This window comes from Oncorhynchus nerka, linkage group LG10 (genome assembly GCF_034236695.1).
Source record: "Oncorhynchus nerka isolate Pitt River linkage group LG10, Oner_Uvic_2.0, whole genome shotgun sequence".
In the NCBI taxonomy this organism is placed as follows: Eukaryota; Metazoa; Chordata; class Actinopteri; order Salmoniformes; family Salmonidae; genus Oncorhynchus; species Oncorhynchus nerka.
This window is the reverse complement of record NC_088405.1, coordinates 96,821,013-96,840,135: the sequence shown is the minus strand read 5'-3', so window position 1 is coordinate 96,840,135 and position 19,123 is coordinate 96,821,013. Positions and strand designations below refer to the sequence as shown.

The 19,123-nt window shown below is 46.8% G+C and overlaps 1 protein-coding gene across 1 annotated transcript in view; it reads left to right on the top strand.

Moving 5' to 3' along the window:
- Positions 1–19,123, top strand: part of LOC115125415 (telomerase-binding protein EST1A-like) — a 51,148-nt gene that overhangs the window by 13,398 nt on the left and 18,627 nt on the right. The window contains exons 8-15 of the mRNA XM_065023987.1: positions 124–339; positions 3,768–3,829; positions 4,109–4,254; positions 4,702–4,815; positions 13,346–13,505; positions 13,962–14,181; positions 15,233–15,412; positions 15,628–15,771. Coding sequence (XP_064880059.1) covers positions 124–339; positions 3,768–3,829; positions 4,109–4,254; positions 4,702–4,815; positions 13,346–13,505; positions 13,962–14,181; positions 15,233–15,412; positions 15,628–15,771 — 1,242 coding nt within the window. The remainder of the gene's footprint in view (positions 1–123; positions 340–3,767; positions 3,830–4,108; positions 4,255–4,701; positions 4,816–13,345; positions 13,506–13,961; positions 14,182–15,232; positions 15,413–15,627; positions 15,772–19,123) is intronic.

Here is a 19,123-nt window from a genome sequence, read left to right as displayed (position 1 = left end):
AGTCATAACCCAGCTAATGTATTCATTGACCAAACACTAGGCCTTTATAACATGTGATGTTGTATAGCAGGGATTCACACCTGCCCCTTTGACCCCTGACCCCTTGACCTTTCACCCCACCAGGCGGACCAGATGGAGCGGAGGAGGAAGCAGGAGTCGGAGGGGGGGTCCAGGGGCCCCGGGGTCCGAGGAGGAGGACGGGGGGAGGAGGGGGCCAGGGTGGAGATCTGGGTCGGCCCTATTGGACAAGCAGGGGTTCCATCATCACACCGCGGGGGCAGCGAGTCCAGCAGAGACTCTGAACAGGAAGGAGAACTGGGTAACCTCAGCCCTAGTGATGTGAGTAGAACACTTTACACTGACACACCACACCACACACACACACACACACACGCACCATGCACACACACACCATCCATGCATACACACACACTTATGGATTATCTGCAGCTTCTCTTCTGGTTCTGTTACAGTTCTTTTATACTGGATGTTGTCTTTACTCTCTGGGTCTCTGTGTCTCTCTCTGTGTCTCTCTCTGACTCTCTGTGTCTCTCTCTGTCTCTCTGTGTCTCTCTCTGACTCTCTGTGTGTCTCTCTCTGTCTCTCTCTGTGTCTCTCTCTGTGTCTCTCTCTGTCTCTCTGTGTCTCTCTCTGTCTCTCTCTCTGTCTCTCTCTCTGTCTCTCTGGGTCTCTCTCTGTGTCTCTCTCTGTGTCTCTCTCTGACTCTCTGTGTCTCTCTCTGTCTCTCTGTGTCTCTCTCTGACTCTCTGTGTGTCTCTCTCTGTCTCTCTCTGTCTCTCTCTGTGTTTCTCTCTGGGTCTCTCTGTGTCTCTCTCTGTGTCTCTCTCTGTGTCTCTCTCTGTGTCTCTCTCTGTCTCTCTGGGTCTCTCTGTGTCTCTCTCTGTGTCTCTCTCTGGGTCTCTCTCTGGGTCTCTCTCTGGGTGTCTCTCTGTGTCTCTCTCTGTCTCTCTGGGTCTCTCTGTGTCTCTCTCTGGGTCTCTCTGGGTCTCTCTGTGTCTCTCTCTGGGTCTCTCTGTGTCTCTCTCTGGGTCTCTCTATGTGTCTCTCTCTGTCTGTCTATCTTGCTGTGTCTCTCTGTATGTGTCTCTGTATGTGTCTCTGTCTCTCTGTCTCTCTCTGTGTGTGTCTCTCTCTCTGTGTCTCTCAATTCAATTCAAGGGGCTTTATTGGCATGGGAAACATATTGACATTGCCAAAGCAAGTGAGGTAGACAATACACTAAACTGTCCCCTTCACCTAGCTGTTATAACCTGTCCCCTTCACCTAGCTGTTATAAGCCGTCCTCATCACCTAGCTGTTATAACCAGTCCCCTTCACCTAGCTGTTATAAGCCGTCCTCATCACCTAGCTGTTATAACCAGTCCCCTTCACCTAGCTGTTATAACCAGTCCCCTTCACCTAGCTGTTATAACCAGTCCCCTTCACCTAGCTGTTATAACCAGTCCCCTTCACCTAGCTGTTATAACTAGTCCCCTTCACCTAGTTGTTATAACCTGTTATAACCAGTCCCCTTCACCGAGCTGTTATAACCAGTCCCCTTCAGCTAGCTGTTATAACCAGTGCCCTTCACCTAGCTGTTATAACCAGTCCCCTTCACCTAGCTGTTATAACTAGTCCCCTTCACCTAGCTGTTATAACCTGTTATAACCAGTCCCCTTCACCTAGCTGTTATAACCAGTCCCCTTCACCTAGCTGTTATAACCAGGCCCCTTCATCTAGCTGTTATAACCAGTCCCCTTCACCTAGCTGTTATAGCCAGTCCCCTTCACCTAGCTGGTATAACCTGTTATAACCAGTCCCCTTCACCTAGCTGTTATAACCAGTCCCCTTCACCTAGCTGTTATAGCCTGTCCCCTTCACCTAGCTGTTATAACCAGTCCCCTTCACCTAGCTGTTATAACCTGTCCCCTTCACCTAGCTGTTATAACCAGTCCCCTTCACCTAGCTGTTATAACCAGTCCCCTTCACCTAGCTGTTATAACCAGTCCCCTTCACCTAGCTGTTATAACCAGTCCTCTTCACCTAGCTGTTATAACCTGTTCCCTTCACCTAGCTGTTATAACCAGTCCCCTTCACCTAGCTGTTATAACCAGTCCCCTTCACCTAGCTGTTATAGCCTGTCCCCTTCACCTAGCTGTTATAACCTGTCCCCTTCACCTAGCTGTTATAACCAGTCCCCTTCACCTAGCTGTTATAACCTGTCCCCTTCACCTAGCTGTTATAACCTGTCCCCTTCACCTAGCTGTTATAACCAGTCCCCTTCACCTAGCTGTTATAACCAGTCCCCTTCACCTATCTGTTATAACCTGTGCCCTTCACCTAGCTGTTATAACCAGTCCCCTTCACCTAGCTGTTATAACCAGTCCCCTTCACCTAGCTGTTATAACCTGTCCCCTTCACCTAGCTGTTATAACCAGTCCCCTTCACCTAGCTGTTATAACCTGTTATAGCCAGTCCCCTTCACCTAGCTGTTATAACCTGTTATAGCCTGTTATAGCCAGTCCCCTTCACCTAGCTGTTATAACCTGTTATAACCTGTTATAGCCAGTCCCCTTCACCTAGCTGTTATAACCAGTCCCCTTCACCTAGCTGTTATAACCTGTCCCCTTCACCTAGCTGTTATAACCAGTCCCCTTCACCTAGCTGTTATAACCTAACCTGTCCCCCTCACTTAGCTGTTATAACCTGTCCCCTTCACCTAGCTGTTATAACCAGTCCCCTTCACCTAGCTGTTATAACCAGTCCCCTTCACCTAGCTGTTATAACCTAACCTGTCCCCTTCACCTAGCTGTTATAACCTGTCCCCTTCACCTAGCTGTTATAACCTGTCCCCTTCACCTAGCTGTTATAGCCAGTCCCCTTCACCTAGCTGTTATAACCTGTCCCCTTCACCTAGCTGTTATAGCCAGTCCCCTTCACCTAGCTGTTATAACCTGTTATAGCCAGTCCCCTTCACCTAGCTGTTATAGCCTGTCCCCTTCACCTAGCTGTTATCTAGCTGTTATAACCAGTCCCCTTCACCTAGCTGTTATAACCAGTCCCCTTCACCTAGCTGTTATAACCAGTCCCCTTCACCTAGCTGTTATAACCAGTCCCCTTCACCTAGCTGTTATAACCTGTCCCCTTCACCTAGCTGTTATAACCTGTCCCCTTCACCTAGCTGTTATAACCAGTCCCCTTCACCTAGCTGTTATAACCAGTCCCCTTCACCTAGCTGTTATAACCTGTCCCCTTCACCTAGCTGTTATAACCAGTCCCCTTCACCTAGCTGTTATAGCCTGTCCCCTCCACCTAGCTGTTATAACCTGTTATAGCCTGTCCCCTTCACCTAGCTGTTATAACCAGTCCCCTTCACCTAGCTGTTATAACCAGTCCCCTTCACCTAGCTGTTATAACCAGTCCCCTTCACCTAGCTGTTATAACCAGTCCCCTTCACCTAGCTGTTATAACCTGTCCCCTTCACCTAGCTGTTATAACCTGTCCCCTTCACCTAGCTGTTATAACCTGTTATAACCAGTCCCCTCCACCTAGCTGTTATAACCAGTCCCCTTCACCTAGCTGTTATAACCTGTTATAGCCTGTCCCCTTCACCTAGCTGTTATAATAGCACTCATACCAAGGCCAATGATGTCACAGAGAAATAGCATTTAACAGTGATAGATGACAGGACAGACATGTCTAATCAATGACAGACTGTCTGACTCATCAGTGCTCTGTTGCTCCTGTCTCTCTGCTTCTGTCTGCAGCTCAATAAGAGGTTTACACTCAGCTTCCTCCACGCTCACGGAAAACTCTTCACTAAAGTGGGGTGAGTACTCTGCCCTGTGTGTGTGTGTGTGTGTGTGTGTGTGTGTGTGTGTATGCGCAAGCTTGTTTTTTTCATGTCTTGAATAAAATATGTAGACTTCATGTTCATGTAGTCTTGTCGCAGACAGCTTTTCTAACTCACACTGATTATGAGAGTTAGCTGCTGTTTCACAAGAAAGATTTAGCTTCCAGTCCCTGTGATTGCGTGGTTGTCTTTCTGTGACGTCTGTAAGTCTCTCTGGATAAGGAGTGTCTGCTAAATGAACGTAATGTGTTGCAGTATGGAGTCGTTCCCTTCGGTGGCCAGTCGGGTTCTCCAGGAGTTCACAGTGCTGCTCCAACACAGTCCCTCCCCTCTGGGCAGCACACGCGTGTTGCAGATCATCACCATTAACATGTTCACGATACACAACGCTCAGAGCAGAGGTAACATACACACAGAAGTGTGACCTTGTGCCCGCAACACTCAAGCCTGTGACTAAATGTTTCTCTCTCTCTCTTCTCTCTTTTTCTCTCTTTTTCTCCTTCTCTCTCCTCTCTTCTTCTCTCTCCTCTCTTCTCTCTTCTTCTCTCTCCTCTCTCCTCTCTTCTTTCTTCTTCTCTCTCCTCTCTTCTCTCTTCCTCTCTCTCTCCTCTCTTCTCTCTCTTCTCCTCTCTCCTCTCTTCTCTCTTCTTCTCTCTCCTCTTCTCTCCTCTCCTCTCTCTTTCTCTCTCTCTCTCCTCTTCTTCTCTCTCCTCTCTCCTCTCTTCTTCTCTCTCCTCTCTTCTTCTCTCTCCTCTTGCTCCTCTCTCTTCTTGCTCCTCTCTCTTCTCGCTCCTCTCTCCCCTTTCTCCTCTCCTCTCCTCTCCTCTCCTCTCCTCTCCTCTCTCTAGGAGGAGACAGTGAGGTGAGATCTGTGTTACAGGAACAGACTACAGCTCTGGGCCTGGCCATGTTCTCTCTGTTGGTCCACCGCTGCACAGAGCTGCTGAGAGACACACCCGCAGGTATGTAGGTGTGCCCTTACACACGCCTAATGTGTAAGGGCATACGATAACGTACAGTTATGACAATAACTACTGTTCTCTGAAGGAGGGAACAAGGTATAACATACTACGGGGAGTCAACAACAAATCATAATCACCTGAAATCACACTGCAACCCCAAAACGGGCCAATGGATATCGAGCTCGCCCTCGGAATCACACTGCAACCCCAAAACGGGCCAATGGATATCGAGCTCGCCCTCGGAATCACACTGCAACCCCAAAACGGGCCAATGGATATCGAGCTCGCCCCTCGAATCACACTGCAACCCCAAAACGGGCCAATGGATATCGAGCTCGCCTCGGAATCACACTGCAACCCCAAACGGGCCAATGGATATCGAGCTCGCCCTCGAATCACACCCGAGCTCGCCCTCGGAATCACACTGCAACCCCAAAACGGGCCAATGGAATCGACTGCTCGCCCTCGGAATCACACTGCAACCCCAAAACGGGCCAATGGATATCCTGGCTCGCCCTCGGAATCACACTGCAACCCCAAAACGGGCCAATGGATAGGCTCGCCCTCGGAATCAGTCTGCAACCCCCGGGCCAATGGATCACACTGCAACCCCAAAACGGGCCAATGGATATCCTCGCCCTCGGAATCACACTGCAACCCCAAAACGGGCCAATGGATATCGAGCTCGCCCCGGAATCACACTGCAACCCCAAAACGGGCCAATGGATATCGAGCTCGCCCCGGAATCACACTGCAACCCCAAACGGGCCAATGGAATCCAGGCTCGCCCTCGGAATCACACTGCAACCCCAAACGGGCCAATGGATATCGAGCTCGCCCCGGAATCACACTGCAACCCCAAAACGGGCCAATGGATATCGAGCTCGCCCTCGGAATCACACTGCAACCCCGGGCCAATGGATATCGTGGTACCTCTCCCTCGGAATCACACTGCAACCCCAAACGGGCCAATGGATATAGTCTCATTACCCTGAATCACACTGCAACCCCAAAAGCTCGCCCTCGGAATCACACTGCAACCCCAAAACGGGCCAATGGATATCGAGCTCGCCCTCGGAATCACACTGCAACCCCAAAACGGGCCAATGGATATCGAGCTCGCCCTCGGAATCACACTGCAACCCCAAAACGGGCCAATGGATATCGAGCTCGCCCTCGGAATCACACTGCAACCCCAAAACGGGCCAATGGAGCTCGCCCTGGAATCACACTGCAACCCCAAAACGGGCCAATGGATATCGAGCTCGCCCTCGGAATCACACTGCAACCCCAAAACGGGCCAATGGATATCGAGCTCGCCCTCGGAATCACACTGCAACCCCAAAACGGGCCAATGGATATGGTAGCTCGCCCTCGGAATCACACTGCAACCCCAAAACGGGCCAATGGATATCAGCTGCCCTCGGAATCACACTGCAACCCCAAACGGGCCAATGGATATCGAGCTCGCCCTCGGAATCACACTGCAACCCCAAAACGGGCCAATGGATATCGAGCTCGCCCCGGAATCACACTGCAACCCCAAACGGGCCAATGGATATCGAGCTCGCCCGGAATCACACTGCAACCCCAAAACGGGCCAATGGATATCGAGCTCGCCCTCGGAATCACACTGCAACCCCAAACGGGCCAATGGATATCGAGCTCGCCCTCGGAATCACACTGCAATCAAACGGGCCAATGGATATCGAGCTCGCCCTCGGAATCACTGCAACCCCAAAACGGGCCAATGGATATCGAGCTCGCCCTCGGAATCACACTGCAACCCCAAAACGGGCCAATGGATATCGAGCTCGCCCTCGGAATCACACTGCAACCCCAAAACGGGCCAATGGATATCGAGCTCGCCCTCGGAATCACACTGCAACCCCAAAACGGGCCAATGGATATCGAGCTCGCCCTCGGAATCACACTGCAACCCCAAAACGGGCCAATGGATATCGAGCTCGCCCTCCGTAGTAACACCGGAAACTGTGGACTCGCTCGCTGCCACGGCAACCCAAGGCTTAAACCCAAGGGAAACCTGCAGTAACCCCGGAAACAGCAGATATGGGATCTGTGGGTTTAGGCCCCATCAACTGTTTATGATCTCTGCATAGTCACTTCACCTACATGTAGAAATTACTTCGACTAACCTGTACCCCCACACATTGACCTGGTACCAGTACCCCCTGTATATAGTCTCATTACTAACCTGTACGCCCACACACTGACTTGGTACCGGTACCCCTGTATATAGCCTCATTACTAACCTGTACCCCCACACATTGACCTGGTACCAGTACCCCCTGTATATAGTCTCATTACTAACCTGTACCCCCTGTATATAGTCTCATTACTAACCTGTACCCCCACACATTGACCTGGTACCAGTACCCCCTGTATATAGTCTCATTACTAACCTGTACCCCCACACATTGACCTGGTACCAGTACCCCTGTATATAGTCTCATTACTAACCTGTACCCCCTGTATATAGTCTCATTACTAACCTGTACCCCACACATTGACCTGGTACCAGTACCCCTGTATATAGTCTCATTACTAACCTGTACCCCCTGTATATAGTCTCATTACTAACCTGTACCCCCACACATTGACCTGGTACCAGTACCTCCACACACTGACTTGGTACCGGTACCCCCTGTATATAGTCTCATTACTAACCTGTACCCCCACACACTGACTTGGTACCGGTACCCCTGTATATAGTCTCATTACTAACCTGTACCCCCACACATTGACTTGGTACCGGTACCCCCTGTATATAGTCTCATTACTAACCTGTACCCCCACACATTGACTTGGTACCGGTACCCCCTGTATATAGTCTCATTACTAACCTGTACCCCCACACATTGACCTGGTACCAGTACCCCCACACACTGACTTGGTACCGGTACCCCTGTATATAGTCTCATTACTAACCTGTACCCCCTGTATATAGTCTCATTACTAACCTGTACCCCCACACATTGACCTGGTACCAGTACCCCCACACACTGACTTGGTACCGGTACCCCTGTATATAGCCTCATTACTAACCTGTACCCCCACACACTGACCTGGTACCGGTACCCCCTGTATATAGTCTCATTACTACCCTGTACCCCCACACACTGACTTGGTACCGGTACCCCTGTATATAGCCTCATTACTAACCTGTACCCCCACACATTGACCTGGTACCAGTACCCCCACACACTGACTTGGTACCGGTACCCCTGTATATAGTCTCATTACTAACCTGTACCCCCACACATTGACTTGGTACCGGTACCCCCTGTATATAGTCTCATTACTACCCTGTACCCCCTGTATATAGTCTCATTACTACCCTGTACCCCCTGTATATAGTCTCATTACTACCCTGTACCCCCTGTATATAGTCTCATTACTACCCTGTACCCCCTGTATATAGCCTCATTACTACCCTGTACCCCCTGTATATAGTCTCATTACTACCCTGTACCCCCTGTATATAGTCTCATTACTAACCTGTACCCCCACACACTGACTTGGTACCTGGTAACCCCCCACACATTGACTTGGTACCGGTACCCCTGTATATAGTCTCTCATTACTGACCTGTACCCCTGTATATAGTCTCATTACTAACCTGTACCCCCACACATTGACTTGGTACCGGTACCCCCACACATTGACTTGGTACCGGTATCCCTGTATATAGTCTCATTACTAACCTGTACCCCCACACACTGACTTGGTACCGGTACCCCCTGTATATAGTCTCATTACTAACCTGTACCCCCACACACTGACTTGGTACCGGTACCCCCTGTATATAGTCTCATTACTAACCTGTACCCCCTGTATATAGTCTCATTACTACCCTGTACCCCCTGTATATAGTCTCATTACTAACCTGTACCCCCACACACTGACTTGGTACCGGTACCCCCTGTATACAGCCTCATTATTGTTATTTTATTGTTACTTATTTATTTTATTATTTCTTTTTTAAACTTTAGTTTATTCAGGAATGTTGTTGTTAACTCTATTTTCTTAACTGCGTTGTCGGTTAGTAAGTATTTCACGGTTAAGGTGTAAACGGTTGTTGTTGGCTGACAAATAATACCATTTGATTTGATTACGGGTCCAAACGGCGGATAATCTCTAGGAACCAGGGTTGTCTGGCCCAAAGGGGAGCAACAGTGGACCCTCTCCACGGTGGCCTGAATCAGATCCATAGAGCAGGGTCCGAGGCCACTGATAGGCCAAAGCATCCGTTCCCAACGGCAACCCTTTATTGAGAAGGGCAGACTGCAATGCGGGTTTTCTTACATGTACAGGACCAGTCATAAGTTCGGACACCAACTCATTCCAGGGTGTTTCTTCATTCGGTACAATTTTCTACATTGTAGAGTAATAGTGAAGACATCAACACTATGAAATAACACCTATGGACTCGTGTAGTAAACCAAAAAAGTTTTAACCAAATCAAAATATATTTGAGATTCTTCAAAGTAGCCACCCTTTGCCTTGATGACAGCTTTGCACACTCTTGGCATTCTCTCAACCAGCTTCAAGAGGTAGTCACCTGGAATGCATTTCAATTAACAGGTGTGCCTTGTTAAAAAAGTTAATTTGTGGAATTTCTTTCCTTAATATGTTTTAGCCAATCAGTTGTGTTGTGACAAGGTAGGGGTGGTATACAGAAGATGGCCCTATTTGGTAAAAGTTCATGTCCATATTATGGCAAGAACAGCTCAAATAAGCACAGAGAAACAACAGTCAATCAGTATTTTAAGACATCAAGGTCAGTCAATATGGAACATTTCAAGAACTTTGTCACAAAAATCATCAACCGCTATGGAAAGGAAGACCCAGAGTTACCTCTGCTGCAGAGGATAAATTCATTAGAGTTACCTGTCTCTCATGAGGACCGCCACAGGAAAGGAAGACCCAGAGTTACCTCTGCTGCAGAGGATAAATTCATTAGAGTTACCAGCCTAAGAAATTACAGCCCAAATAAATGCTTCACAGAGTTCACAAAGTAACAGACACATCTCAACATCAACTGTTCAGAGGAGACTGGGTGAATCAGGCCTTCATGGTCAAATTGCTGTAAAGAAACCACTACTAAAGGACATCAATGAGAAGAAGAGACTTGCTTGGGCCAAGAAACACGAGCACTGGACATTATCCCGGTGGAAATCTGTCCTTTGGTCGATTGAGTCCAAATGTGAGATTTTGGTTCCAACCGCCGTGTCTTTGTGAGACTCGGAGTAGGTGAATTGATGATCTCTGTATGTGTGGTTCCCACCGTGAAGCATGGAGGAGGAGGTGTGATGGTGCTTTGCTGGTGAAACTGTCTGTGATTTATTTAGAATTCAAGGCACACTTAACCAGCATGGCTACCACAGCATTCTGCAGCGATACGCCATCTCATCTGGTTTGCACTTAGTGGGGCTGTCATTTGTTTTTAAACAGAACAATGATCCAAATCACACCTCCAGGCTGTGTAAGGGCTATTTGACCAAGAAGGAGAGTGATGGAGTGCTGCATCAGATGACCTGGCCTCCACAATCTCTTGAGTTGGTTTGGGATGAGTTGGACCGCAGAGTTAAGGAAAATCAGCCAAAAAGTGCTCAGCATATGTGGGAACTCCTTCAAGACTGTTGGAAAAGCATTCCAGGTGAAGCTGGTTGAGAGAATGCCAAGATTGTGCAAAGCTGTCATCAAGGCCAACGGTGACTTCATTGAAGAATCTCCAATATAAAATATATTTTAATTTGTTAAACTTTTGTTTGGGTTACTACATGATTTCGTATGTGTTATTTAATAGTTTTGTTGTATTCACTATTATTGTACAATCTTTTGACTGTTAGTGTACATTGGCCACAACCGAGGGGTGCAGTCTCCACTCCGTAGAGATAGGACCCCCCCCTCACGGAAAGTAGATCCGCACCCACGTTGTGAGATCTGGGAAGATGCGTCACCGTCCTCATCACCCATGGTGACAGTCTGCATGTCCTCAACTCTACATGTCCTCATCACCCATGGTGACACTCTGCATGTCTTCATCACCCATGGTGACAGTCTGCATGTCCTCAACTCTACATGTCCTCATCACCCATGGTGACACTCTGCATGTCTTCATCACCCATGGTGACAGTCTGCATGTCCTCAACTCTACATGTCCTCATCACCCATGGTGACAGTCTGCATGTCCTCAACTCTACATGTCCTCATCACCCATGGTGACAGTCTGCATGTCCTCAACTCTACATGTCCTCATCACCCATGGTGACAGTCTGCATGTCCTCGCCACCCATGGTGACACTCTGCATGTCCTCATCACCCATGGTGACAGTCTGCATGTCCTCAACTCTGCATGTCCTCATCACCCATGGTGACAGTCTGCATGTCCTCATCACCCATGGTGACAGTCTGCATGTCCTCAACTCTACATGTCCTCATCACCCATGGTGACAGTCTGCATGTCCTCATCACCCATGGTGACACTCTGCATGTCCTCATCACCCATGGTGACACTCTGCATGTCCTCAACTCTGCATGTCCTCATCACCCATGGTGACAGTCTGCATGTCCTCAACTCTACATGTCCTCATCACCCATGGTGACAGTCTGCATGTCCTCAACTCTGCATGTCCTCATCACCCATGGTGACAGTCTGCATGTCCTCAACTCTGCATGTCCTCATCACCCATGGTGACAGTCTGCATGTCCTCAACTCTACATGTCCTCATCACCCATGGTGACAGTCTGCATGTCCTCAACTCTGCATGTCCTCATCACCCATGGTGACAGTCTGCATGTCTTCATCACCCATGGTGACAGTCTGCATGTCCTCAACTCTACATGTCCTCATCACCCATGGTGACACTCTGCATATCTTCATCACCCATGGTGACACTCTGCATGTCCTCGTCACCCATGGTGACACTCTGCATGTCCTCGTCACCCATGGTGACACTCTGCATGTCCTCACCACCCATGGTGACACTCTACATGTCCTCAACTCTACATGTCCTCATCACCCATGGTGACACTCTGCATGTCTTCATCACCCATGGTGACACTGCATGTCCCCATCACCCATGGTAACACTCTGCATGTCCTCATCACCCATGGTGACACTCTACATGTCCTCATCACCCATGGTAACACTGCATGTCCTCATCACCCATGGTAACACTCTGCATGTCCTCATCACCCATGGTAACACTCTGCATGTCCTCATCACCCATGGCAACACTCTGCATGTCCGCCACTGGACGAAACACGCTGCTAGTCTCTCATATATTATCTCATGAGGTGCCCAGCGCCACCCTGAGGACTGGGATGTTTTCGTATCCAACACCCCGAGGACTGGGATGTTTTATCGATCCAACACCCTGAGGACTGGGATGTTTTTCAGATCCAACACCCTGAGGACTGGGATGTTTTATCGATCCAACACCCTGAGGACTGGGATGTTTTATCGATCCAACACCCCGAGGACTGGGATGTTTTATCGATCCAACACCCCGAGGACTGGGACGTTTTATCGATCCAACACCCTGAGGACTGGGATGTTTTATCGATCCAACACCCTGAGGACTGGGATGTTTTATCGATCCAACACCCTGAGGACTGGGATGTTTTTCATATCCAACACCCTGAGGACTGGGATGTTTTTCATATCCAACACCCTGAGGACTGGGATGTTTTATCGATCCAACACCCTGAGGACTGGGATGTTTTTCATATCCAACACCCCGAGGACTGGGATGTTTTATCGATCCAACACCCTGAGGACTGGGATGTTTTATCGATCCAACACCCTGAGGACTGGGATGTTTTATCGATCCAACACCCCGAGGACTGGGATGTTTTATCGATCCAACACCCCGAGGACTGGGACGTTTTATCGATCCAACACCCTGAGGACTGGGATGTTTTATCGATCCAACACCCTGAGGACCGGGATGTTTTATCGATCCAACACCCTGAGGACTGGGATGTTTTTCATATCCAACACCCTGAGGACTGGGATGTTTTTCATATCCAACACCCCGAGGACTGGGATGTTTTATCGATCCAACACCCTGAGGACTGGGCTGTTTTATCGATCCAACACCCCGAGGACTGGGATGTTTTATCGATCCAACACCCTGAGGACCGCGTCTGAACGTGGTGCATTCTGATGCCCGGCCCATACCAGGTTCGGGGACCTTGGCAACCGGTAACTTACTCCCCCCCCCCCCCCCCCCCCCCCCCATTGACCGAGCCACTTGAGAGCACTGTTGCCACAGTAAATATTTGGGGGTGGAGAGCTCCGAGCCAAACAATCTTGTTGGCGAAACTGGCTCATCACAAATGTATCCGCCTGTCCCTCTCAGGAATCCTGAGAAGAGGCACTGTTTATTCAGAAGCACCGTGCTAGGAGTAGCCTCCTTGTTAGCCTCTTGATCGAAGTAAATCGGCACTCATTTGCTAATTATTTTATTAAGCACTCACTCCCTACATCTCAATCACTCAGAGCCCATCCCAGCGGAGGAGAGAGAAGAGGGGCAGGAGGGGATGGTGAGAGTTTCTGCCTTTCCATTGGACCTGAGGGAGCTGCTGCCTAGCGTCAAGGTCTGGTCTGATTGGATGCTTGGACACCCCAACCAATGGAATCCTCCACCTTGCCGTATAGAGTAAGTACACATACACACACACGATGAGCTCTTTTTTCCCTGTTTGTTGCCTGGGTGGGTAGAATTGGCACTCAATTTCAATAGACTTTTAATTTAAAAGATTCTAAGGCACACACTGACACACACACACACACACACTGACACACACACACTGACTGACACACACACACACTGACACACACACACACTGACACACACACACTGACACACACACACTGACTGACACACACACTCTGACACACACACTCTGACACACACACACTGACACACACACACTGACACACACACACTGACTGACACACACACACACTGACACACACACACTGACTGACACACACACACACTCTGACACACACACTCTGACACACACACACTCTGACACACACACACACACTCTGACACACACTGACACACACACTGACTGACACACACACTCTGCTCTCTCTCCCCCTGTAGCTGTAGTCTTGATGTGTGGCGTAGCCTGGCAGACCTGTGTAACGCGTTGGCGCGTGTCGACCACGGCGAGGCGCCACTGTACAAGGCGGACGGGGACGGAGGCGAGGGGGATGAGGAGCTCCGCCTGCTGCTATTGGAGGAGGACAGGCTACTGGCCGGCTTCGTCCCGCTGCTCGCTGCCCCACAGGAACCCTGCTACGTAGACTGCACCGGGGATACAGTGAGTTTATCCACCATACACACACACTAACACACACAAAACCGTATCAGTAGGCCAATATTCTCTCCCTCTCCCCCCTTTTCTCCCTCTCCCCACCTTTCTCCCCACTTTTCTCCCTCTCTCCCCCTTTTTTCCCTCTCCTCCCCCTTTTCTCCCTCTCCCACCTTTCTCCCCACTTTTCTCCCTCTCTCCGCCTTTTCTCCCTCTCTCCCCCTTTCTCCCTCTCTCCCCCTTTTCTCCCTCTCCCCCTTTTTTCCCTCTCCCCCTTTTCTCCCTCTCCCCCTTCTCTCCCTCCTCTCCCCTTCTCTCCCTCTCCCCCTTCTCTCCCTCTCCTCCCCTTCTCTCCCTCTCCTCCCCTTCTCTCCCCCTTCTCTCCCTCTCCCCCTTCTCTCCCTCTCCCCCTTCTCTCCCTCTCCTCCCCTTCTCTCCCTCTCCTCCCCTTCTCTTCTCCCCTTCTCTCCCTCTCCTCCCCTTCTCTCCCTCTCCCCACCTTTCTCCCCCCTTTTCTCCCTCTCTCCCCCTTTTTCCCTCTCCCCCCTTTTCTCCCTCTCCCCACCTTTCTCCACACTTTTCTCCCTCTCCCCCTTTTCTCCCTCTCTCCCCTTTTCTCCCTCTCTCCCCCTTTTCTCCCTCTCCCCCTTTTTTTCCCTCTCCCCTTTTCTCCCTCTCCCCCTTCTCTCCCTCTCCTCCCTTCTCTCCCTCTCCCCTTCTCTCCCTCTCCCCTTTTTCCCTCTCCCCCTTTTCTCCCTCTCCTCCCCTTCTCTCCCTCTCCTCCCCTTCTCTCCCTCTCCTCCCCTTCTCTCCCTCTTCTCTCCCTCTCCCCCTTCTCTCCCTCTCCTCCCCTTCTCTCCCTCTCCCCCTTCTCTCCCTCTCCTCCCCTTCTCTCCCTCTCCCCCTTCTCTCCTCCCCTTCTCTCCCTCTCCCCCCTTCTCTCCTCCCCTTCTCTCCCTCTCCCCCTTTCTCTCCCTCTCCTCCCCTTCTCTCCCTCTCCCCCCTTCTCTCCCTCTCCTCCCCTTCTCTCCCTCTCCCCCCCTTTTCTCCCTCTCTCTAGGCGATAGCTGCTGACTGTAAAAGGGTAACAGTATTGAAGTATTTCCTGGAGGCTCTGTGTGGACAGGAAGAACCTCTCCTGGCTTTTAAAGGAGGGAAGTACGTCTCCATGGCAACCTCTCCCCAACCCGGTCGCCCCGGCGACGCACGCAGCAGACAGGACTCGCAGACAGAGAGAGAGGTGTGTCCGTCTCCTGTCCCCTGTGTGTCGCTGGCTTTTACCCAAACAACGGAAGTCAAACAGCTGATTCAACCGTGTTTTAATGCTAAACCTCACAACATTGATTTCCATGTAAATGGTCAGTTATCACATAGCAACTAGTCACCTTCATGAAGACCTTGGTTAGCTGAGTCGTGTGTGTGTGTGTGTAATTGTCTTCCGTTGCTGTGTCGCAGAGTGATGACGTCATCGTGGAGGCGGAGTCGTCTGTGTCGGACGGTGATGATGGCAGTGAGGACGACATCCGAGAGCTCCGGGCCAGACGCAGCGCCCTCACCAACAAACTGGCTGAGCAACAGAGACGCAGAGACAAGATACAGGTAACACACACTCTATACACACTACACTATATACACACTATACACACTATATACACACTATACACACTATATACACACTACACTATATACACACTATATACACACTATATACACACTATATACACACTACACTATATACACACTATATACACACTATATACACACTATATACACACTATATACACACTACACTATATACACACTACACTCTATACACACTCTATACACACTATACACACTATATATACACTACACTATACACACTATATACACTATATACACACTATACTATATACACTATATACACTATACTATATACACACTATATACACACTATACTATATACACACTATATACACACTATACTATATACACTATATACACACTATACACACTATATACACACTATACTATATACACACTATATACACACTATATACACACTATACTATATACACACTATATACACACTATACTATATACACTATATACACACTATACACACTATACACACTATATACACACTATACTATATACACACTATATACACACTATACTATATACACTATATACACACTATACACACTATACACACTATATACACACTACACTATATACACACTATATACACACTATATACACACTATATACACACTACACTATATACACACTACACTCTATACACACTCTATACACACTATACACACTATATATACACTACACTATACACACTATACTATATACACTATATACACTATACTATATACACACTATATACACACTATACTATATACACACTATATACACACTATACTATATACACTATATACACACTATACACACTATATATACACTACACTATACACACTATATACACACTATATACACACTATACACACTATACACACTATATACACTATATACACACTATACACACTATACACACTATATACACACTATATACACACTATACTATATACACACTATATACACACTATACTATATACACACTATATACACACTATACTATATACACACTACACTATATACACTACACTATACACACACTATATACACACATATATACACACTACACTATATACACTATACACACTATATATACACACTACACTATATATACACTATATACACACTATATACACTACACTATATACACTATACACACACTATATACACACTACACTATACACACACTATATACACACTACACTATATACACACTCTATACACACTCTATACACACTATACACACTATATATACACTACACTATACACACTATATACACTATATACACACTATACTATATACACTATACTATATATACACTATACTATATACACACTATACTATATACACACTATACACACTATATATACACTACACTATACACACTATATACACTATATACACACTATACTATATACACTATATACACACTATATACACTATATACACACTACACTATACACACTATATACACACTATACACACTATATACACACTATACACACTATATACACACTATATACACACTATACTATATACACTATATACACTATACTATATACACACTATACTATATACACACTATACTATATACACACTATACACACTATATATATACACTACACTATATACACACTATACACACTATACACACTATATACACACTATATACACACTATACACACTATACACACTATATACACACTATATACACACTATACACACACTATATACACACTATATACACACTATACTATATACACACTATATACACACTATACTATATACACACTATATACACACTATACACACTATATACACACTATATACACACTATACACACTATATACACACTATACACACTATATACACACTATACTATATACACACTATATACACACTATACTATATACACACTATATACACACTATACTATATACACACTATATACACACTATACTATATACACACTATATACACACTATACTATATACACACTATATACACACTATACTATACACACTATACTATATACACACTATATACACACTATACACACTATATACACACTATATACACACTATACACACTATATACACACTATACACACTATACACACTATATACACACTATATACACACTATACACACTATATACACACTATACACACTATACACACTATACACACTATATACACACTATACACACTATATACACACTATACACACTATATACACACTATACTATATACACACTATATACACACTATACTATATACACACTATACTATATACACACTATATACATACTATACTATATACACACTACACTATATACACACTATATACACACACTATATACACACTACACTATATACACTATACACACTATATATACACACTACACTATATACACACTATATACACTACACTATATACACTATACACACACTATATACACACTACACTATATACACACTATATACACTACACTATACACACACTATATACACACTACACTATATACACTATACACACACTATATACACACTACACTATATACACACTATATACACTACACTATATATACACTATATACACACTACACTATATACACTATATACACACTACACTATATACACTATACACACACTATATACACACTACACTATATATACACTATATACACACTACACTAGAAACACTATACACACACTATATACACACTACACTATATACACACACTACACTAGAAACACTATAGACAACCTATATACACACACAGGGACTAGATACAGGTAACACACACTATATACACATTGACACTGTACTGTAATACCCTGTATATAGCCTCCACATTGACTCTGTAGCGGTACCCCTATATAGCCTCCACATTGACTCTGTGCGGTACCCCTGTATATAGCCTCCACATTGACTCTGTACCGGTACCCCCTGTATATAGCCTCCACATTGACTCTGTACTGTAATACCCTGTATATAGCCTCCACATTGACTCTGTACTGTAATACCCTGTATATAGCCTCCACATTGACTCTGTACCAGTACCCCTGTATATAGCCTCCACATTGATACCGGTACCCCTGTATATAGCCTCCACATTGACTCTGTACGGTACCCCCTGTATATAGTCTCCACATTGACTCTGTACCGGTACCCCCTGTATATAGCCTCCACATTGACTCTGTACCGGTACCCCCTGTATATAGTCTCCACATTGACTCTGTACTGTAATACCCTGTATATAGCCTCCACATTGACTCTGTACCAGTACCCCCTGTATATAGCCTCCACATTGACTCTGTAC